General features: G+C 37.9%; 1 protein-coding gene across 2 annotated transcripts in view; it reads right to left on the reverse strand.

Moving 5' to 3' along the window:
• Positions 1 to 205: 205 nt before the first annotated feature.
• The window catches only part of RASA2 (RAS p21 protein activator 2), a 135,764-nt gene continuing 128,172 nt past the window's right edge, over positions 206 to 7,797 (reverse strand). Inside the window, exons 22-26 of one of the 2 annotated variants that reach the window (XM_015560415.1) lie at positions 7,720 to 7,796; positions 6,864 to 7,072; positions 5,383 to 5,486; positions 4,838 to 5,027; positions 206 to 2,506 (exon numbers count right to left, since the gene is read on the reverse strand). In XM_015560415.1, the coding sequence (XP_015415901.1) occupies positions 2,476 to 2,506; positions 4,838 to 5,027; positions 5,383 to 5,486; positions 6,864 to 7,072; positions 7,720 to 7,796 (611 nt within the window). In that variant the 3' untranslated portion in view covers positions 206 to 2,475. Of the gene's footprint in view, positions 2,507 to 4,837; positions 5,028 to 5,382; positions 5,487 to 6,863; positions 7,073 to 7,719 lie in introns of both variants that reach the window. The other variant, XM_015560414.1, reaches the window with a different exon arrangement.

Below are 7,797 nucleotides of genomic sequence, written 5' to 3' on the forward strand. Positions count from 1 at the left end.
GTCTGTTGAATGAGTAACAAAAAATGACCAGAGTCCATCAAACATCAGCCTGGTTACATGTAAGAACACAGAGCCCTTTCCAAACTGCTTCTTTTTTTTGTAACTGAGGATTCCTCACTTCTGTCATTCCCTTACTAATAAGCCAGGTACAATAATTTTAAACAAGAATTCCTAAATCAGTAAGAAAGTAAGGTCTCACAAAGAATAGACGGGCTTCTTGTAATTTATTTGAGTTATTTCCAAGCAACAGTTACAAAAGTTTTTAATTTTTATAATACTCTTGATAAGAAAATAAAATTTAAATAAAAATACATTCTCAATAATACAATATGGTTACACAAATGCACTACATTAAGTTTTGATAACTTACATTTTAAAACTGGACACTGTAAAAACCGATATTTACTAGCAACATATTAATTTCCAAGTTATAAAAATGGAAGCAAATAATATCAATCAAGGCTGGTAGTTTAACTCGAGAATAAGTCCTGTATTTTTCACATCAGCAAGCACACCTGAAAAGCTCTGTTGCATTCTGTCTTTACAGTATGTACCGTTAGAACAAATTAAAGGTGCTTTTACGTTTAAAACAATCTGTTTTCTAAAACCTGGTATGAATGAGCCTTTCTGATAAATGAAATTAGGCTTCAAAATCAGAGACAAAAGCCACAGCATTTGTCATTTTTTTGAATAATAAGGAAAGCCTCATTTGACACTTAACCATTACCTGTTATATTATAAACATATTTCTTTGGCAAATAAAATCATTCAATTTGATAAATTATATTCCTGGGAGTGAAAACTTTGCTATTGCCCATCATCTTATTAAATGAATATTAAAACACAAAGTTGAACAAAAAACAAAACAAATAACAACAACAAAACAAGTAAGAGATCACCTCAATTTCAACTGATGGAAGTGGCTAATTTAAGAACCAGAACTGGCATTTATGGCAAGAGTAGTCTGTATCGTTTTTTTTCTTTCCTTCTTGGGGTTTCCAGGTTTTTAGGGTGAAGTGAGCTGCCATATATGTTTTCAAGTGTGGAAAAGGCAGAGAAAGCAGACCAGGTAGTAAAAATCAAAGTATTCATAGGTAACGGCAGAGGAATGAGGCCCTGGGGAGCCAAACAAAAGCACTACTAGCCAGACTTACATTAATAAGTCACAGTTTTAAACCGAAACGTGTAAATACTCCAAGGTTCAAAGTACCACATTTAGAAAATGTTTAAGTTCAAAAAGACAAAATAAAAGTACCGTGGTTTTTAATACTGATGAAGCAAAGTATGTCCCTCTTGACTTCAAGTTGGCAACTTGCTTCGATTGCTTATTTACAGTTACGGTTTTTAGGATAAAAGTAAATTATTAGGATAAAACAGGATTCAAACAGTTGCTTGCCCAAATACCATTTGGCTAGCAGGCAATAAGGAAATAGCAATGAAATATAAACGTTTTCAGGAAAGCACTATTTCTAGACTTAAACACCGATCATTGAACTGATCATAAGGATTAGATACCACGGAGTATCTAAAGCATAATCTGGGGCCTGGGAGCCCAGATTATTAAAGTGCGCTGGGCGACTGTTCTGGAGTTGGCTCTCAACTTGGTAACAGTCACACTAGGAGAGGGCGTCCCGATGGTGGCCCTTATATAACACAACATGGAATAGCAGGTGAAGTCGAGTGATTTTCCCACCACCTTCGTTCACTGTTTACTCTCTCCTTTTTCAGAAGAAATGTCCTTAGCAGTCATGTTAACCTGAACTCTCAAATCAAGAAAATGAGTACCTGATATTTAAAACCATGAAAAAAATTTAGTGGTCTTATTTTATTTCATTTGCCACCATTCATCCCAAATGTAAACAAGATGCACCCAACAGTGCATGTTCCCTGGTTCCTCCTATCTGAGTTCTGTTTACATCTTCAATCAGGCAGTTTTCTAAAGTTTCAGTCAATGCTCTTAATGTAATCTGTAATGACTAATGGACCAAAGAAAAATCTTGTATTTTTTTCTTTTTTTTTTTTGGAGGCAGAGGGTCTAGGTGAACTAAATAAATGGAAAGCTCTGAGTTATGGCCTGGGATTTTCTAGAAAAACAACACAATGTTGGCAGTATAGAGCAGGCACTAATGGTAGTGAAAAGTCCACAGAACACGGAGTGTGTTATAAAAACAGATGGTACGGAGTTCTCCTTTTGTTACAAAGCTTCTTTAGGAAGATTCTTTCTATTTAAAAAAAGTTGCAGAAACATGGCTTTCGACACACAGATATGAAGGGAATCTTGGATTTCAAATTCTATAGCAATACATCAATATGGGATTCCCAAATAGTTAATTCCAATTATTAAATATTAAATACAAAGTGAATGCAGATGACACTGAAGCCAATGTTCATTCTTAAATACTATAAACAAAACATATGATGAATTGAAAAACTCCAACAAAAATATTTTCCAGTTCTGAATCAATTGGTCAAACTCTAGGATGCTTTCCCACCAATTGGATTTTCCCTAGAAAAAAAGAGAAAATATTTTTTCAAAAGTTAAAAAAATACAACATTTAAAAAAGTGACACACACCACATAGTATCTATTAAGTATTTATAATTTTCCCTTGGTAATCTCTCATGCCAAGTCTTACTTCATTAACTCAGCAAGTACTTGCTGACCACCTAACCACCTATTAAATGTCAGGCACTATTTCAGAAGCTACAGCTACAACAGTGAAGAGAATAGACAAAACCTTTTGTCCTCCTGGAGCTTACATTATGGGGTAAGGAAAATAAAACGAACAAGTAAAATATTCAGTACAAGAGGGATTGGTATTTCTTTTTTTTTTTTTTAAATATATTTTATTGATTTTTTAACAGAGAGGAAGGGAGAAGGATAGAGAGTTAGAAACATCGATGAGAGAGAAACATTGATCAGCTGCCTCCTGCACACCCCCCACTGGGGATGTGCCCGCAACCAAGGTACATGCCCTTGACCGGAATCGAACCCAGGACCCTGGAGTCCGCAGGCCGACGCTCTATCCACTGAGCCAAATCGGTTAGGGCGGGATTGGTATTTCTTGATCGAGAAAAATAAAGCTGGAGAGGGGCACAGTGTGTGTGTACAGGAGGACCTACTACGTAAGGATGGCCAACACTGGCTAGGGCTCATAGGGAAACTTCCTGGGGCTCCAACACCGTATGGTGCTGTTGGAAGAGAACCGACTACACCAATGTAGAAGAGACAGGATTAGAATGTTTACAATACACTGAGCCTTCGATCCAGGGCGAACATAAACATTTATACCTGTCAAACTGATTTTTATTGCTCAAAACTCGGACAGACTGTCAAACTACAGCAGGAAGGCCGGGGAGGGTGGGAGGGCAGGAGAGGGGTGGGTAAGAGATCAACCGAAGGACTTGTATGCATGCATATAAGCATAACCAATGGACATAAGACACTGGGGGGTAGGGGAGGCCAGGGGATTGTCAAGGGCGGGGGGGAAAAAAAAGGAGACATATGTAATACTCTTTGTAATTATTTAAGCAATAAAAAAAAAGAATTCAAACTTATAGAGCTCAGAACACTGTTAATGGGGTTAGTACACTTAGAATTCTAAATAATAGAAAATAGAATTGTCAGGAAATGGTTATGGAACACTTGAAATAGCAGTAAATTGAACCTTAATATAAAACGGGCAGCGTAAATAAACTGAAAACACGTTAAAAAAAAAGCACAAAAATAATTATTTATCTGCATAATTTAAAACACACACACCTAAAGTGATGGGGCCTGGATTCAAAGTCCCCTCACACATCAGCTGTGTGACGTTGGGCAAGGCGCTTCTCTTGCCTGAGCCTCAGTGACTCCGGCTGAAAATGGGAATGTAACGATGTTGGCTCACGTGAGGATCAATGAGAGAGGGTACCTTGTGGCACACACTTACTTGCTGGTCTAAGGACTGTCCCCTCCCTATTGACTTCTGTGTAAACAGGAAAAAGATTCTAGTGCTAGTCCGGGACAGTCCTGCAGCCTGGGGGAAACTGGAGTTACCATTAGATAAGGTTCTTTTCTCTCAGTGAGGATAAAACAGCTCCTTCTACCTCTGGACACTATTATATAAAAATGTGAGGCTCTGAACTATTGTAGCCCATCTGTGAGCACGAGGGGACAGCTGAGGACAGAAATCACCTGTTGAGGAGGCTGAGTGGCTGGATGGACTTTGATGAGAGCACTAAGCTGGTGAGCTAAACAACTGTAGAAGTTAGGACTCAATTTGTGAGATTAAAAGATTTCTTATTGGTTAGGACTTCAACTGGGATTTTCTGTTACTTGATGCTAAAAATAATCTAAGTGATCTGATCTAAAGTACTGGGCACAGTACCTGGTGCTAGATAAGCTCCTAATAAGTGTTGGCTGTGTTGTTATCCACTGTAGTATCCATCTACAGCTGATGATGGATTCGAAAATCTACTATAAAGTACTCTGGCACTTTGACATCAGATTTTTTTTTTTTTTTTTTTTTTTTTTTGGTACGTAGTATGTATAAGGCACTGTGGGAGATACTAAGGAGGAAGAGGGTCAGTAAAAACAAAATGAATAACAGGCTACCGGGTATTCAATTTAATGGATGACGTTGGGATATAACATTAAAAGTAGAGATGATGTACAGCACCAACATGAGGAGATGATACCAGAATTGAAAAGACAAAGATCACTGGCCAGGGAGATTCTCACACAAGAGGAAGGTTCTGAGGTGGGTCTTGAATAATGAAGGTAGGAGGCCTACATTTCAGGTATGAGTACAGAGCAATCTCAAACTATGTTTAAAAAGTACCTTAAAAATACTTACTTGCTCCCATATTTTGCACTACTTGATCTTTTCTTCCTATACTTTTCATGAGGTTCATCTAGCTTCTCTATGATGCTTTTTATTTGCTGAATTGTCTTAAAGGTTGTTACAGAATCCTCGATTACAAAGTTAGAATAATCATCAGGCTCTTTCTGTGGTCCTTGATACACTGCTATAGTTCCACAAGCCTCTACAAGGAGCAGCAAAATCTCTGATCAGACAACTATGTCCCATAAATGTAATTAGTAGTAGAAATAAGAACTTTTCCAGTGTCTCAAGCTGGGGAGATTTCCCCTGGTAATGCACAGATAACCAAAATACATTCATTTTATTAATTATGATCCTCACATTTATGCAAAAATAGCATTTTTACTTCATGAAAATCTATGAGAAATTCTCCCCCCTTTGACAGTTTGTCAACTGTCACATAAGTAACATTTTGGTAAATATGATTATTTTCAACTTTAAGATAATGCCAAAGCAATACTTCAGGAACTGGTAATTAAGGAACATGGTTAAATAAAAATATTTTAATCATACATTACCTTCCATTTTCTGTAGCTTAAGTAAACTGAGGGTAAAAAGGGAATAAATTCTTTCTGTTTCTCTGTCTTCATCAATATCTATCTGGATGTCTGCAGGGACACCTCTATGGTAAAAATGAAATTAAAGACATTGAGAAAATTTCACTTTGTTAACATGCCAAACATTTTTGACAGTTTGAGACTAAAAAACAAAACCACAGAATTTTGTAGAAGGAACCTAAGAAATCTAGTCACATTTGGTAATTAAATTAAATAGGGCCAACAGAGGCTTGGTTATTATGCAACTCTAATCAAAAGAAGAGGAATTTAAAAGTGAAATCATTTTCATAACCTATGCTTCATCTCAATAGTAACACGTTATTTCTTCATTTAATAGCTGTTCTATACAATCATAAAAGGGAGTGCTTAGCCCAGCCAGTGTGGCTCAGTGGCTGAGCACTGACCTATGAATCAGGGGGTCATGGTTCGATTCCCAGTCAGGGCACATGCCTGGTTTGCAGTCTTGACCTCTGGTCGGGGGCATGCAGGAGGCAGCTGATCAATGATTCTCTCTCATCATTGATATTTCTATCTCTTTCTCCCTCTCCCCCTTCCTCTCTCTAAAATCAATAAAAACATAAAATTTTAAAAAAGAGAATGCTTGCCCTGGCCGGTTTGGCTCACTGGATAGAGCGTTGGCCTAGGGACTGAAGAGTCCTGGGTTTGATTCCGGTCAAAGGCATGTACCTTGGTTGCGGGCACATCCCCGGTAGGGAGTGTGCAGGAGGCAGCTGATTGATGCTTCTCTCTCATTGATGTTTCTAACTCTATCCCTCTCCCTTCCTCTCTGTGAGGAGTCAATGGGATATATTTAAAAAAAAAAAAGAGAGAGAGAGAGAATGCTTAACCCTTCTTCCTTGATATCTTGGCTCAAGTTTTTTATTTTTTTTTAAATACATTTTATTGATTTTTTACAGAGAGGAAGGGAGAGAGATAGTTAGAAACATTGATCAGCTGCCTCCTGCACACCCCCCACTGGGGATGTGCCCACAACCCAGGCACATGCCCTCGACCGGAATCGAACCCGGGACCCCTCAGTCTGCAGGGCGACGCTCTATCCACTGAGCCAAACCGGCTGAGCTTGGCTCAAGTTTATGTTGCCCTTTTTTCTGACTTGTGCCAGCCACTATTAATTTGAGAACATTTCTATCACTCTAAAAAGAAACACTTTACCCATTAGCACTCCCCATCCCTCCTGCCCTCCCACCCCATGTACTACTAATCTACTTTCTGTCTCTATGAACTAACCTATTCTGGACAGTACATAAATATTATTGTAAGGTATATGGTCTTCTTGTCTGGCTTTCTTCACTTAGCATGTTTCCAAGGCTCATGTGTGTTGTAGCATATGAAAGTATGTCATCTCATTTTATGGCTTGAAATATTCCATTGCATAGAGACCACATCTGAAACACTGCTTTTTCAATCGGAAAGAAACTTACGCAGTACATGGCTTGCAGCCGAGAGCACTTTCACTAGTCTCCTGACAGCAGAGCCAGCTGCCATTGAGATATGCAGAGGGATGGTAAGAGCTGAGCCTGTTCTGATTGCACCGGCTCACCCTGCAGAGTACGTCTATCCATTCATTAGCTTCTACACAATTATTTGCCTGGACGTAGAGTGGTTTCTCCGTATGAATTACTTGGAACATCTTTATAGGCAATTAAGATAAAAAGTTAGTGACAATCTAAAAACCAAGACATAGCACAAAACAGAAAAAGGTATATCACAGAAATATAGTTTGCTTGGCTAGATAACTGTTGCTGAAGTAGCTTATGAACTGTTACTTTTCAAGCAAAGACAATCTGAGTCACATGATACTAAACTGATCATCACTGTATAATTTTTAGAAGCCATACATGGCCAAAGGAACGGACTATCATATAAATAGGAATAAAGGGAGGGAATTTCAGATGGAAGAAAAAGTATAAGTAACGGCGAAGCAGTGGGAAATAGAGCAAAACAAGGAAATCGCCTTGGTTGGCTGGAGTATAATGGTATGTACTGAATGGCAGCAGAAGATAGGATTGCACAGATTGGTTGAGAATATGTCACTAAAGATTTAAATGTCAGGCTGAGAAGTTTAATAGGGTAATATTGAGAAAAGTGCTATTAACTGAATAGGCTAGGCAGACTCTACAAGGCATCAACAATAACGAACAATTTTAAGACAGTTCTAAACAGCAATTATAAAATATTAATGATTAATGGCAAACTCTAAAATGACCAACCTCTGGAAAATTTTCAACTAAGTAATTATATGCACTTTAAAAAGCTTTAATTATTTCTGTAACTTACATTTTTCTTGTTGAAAGAGCTATCTTCCAGTTTTTCCACAGCAAGAATGTTTTTCACTGGAATTGTGTAAAGTGCATC

Source organism: Myotis davidii, unplaced genomic scaffold, assembly GCF_000327345.1.
Source record: "Myotis davidii unplaced genomic scaffold, ASM32734v1 scaffold73, whole genome shotgun sequence".
NCBI lineage: Eukaryota > Metazoa > Chordata > Mammalia > Chiroptera > Vespertilionidae > Myotis > Myotis davidii.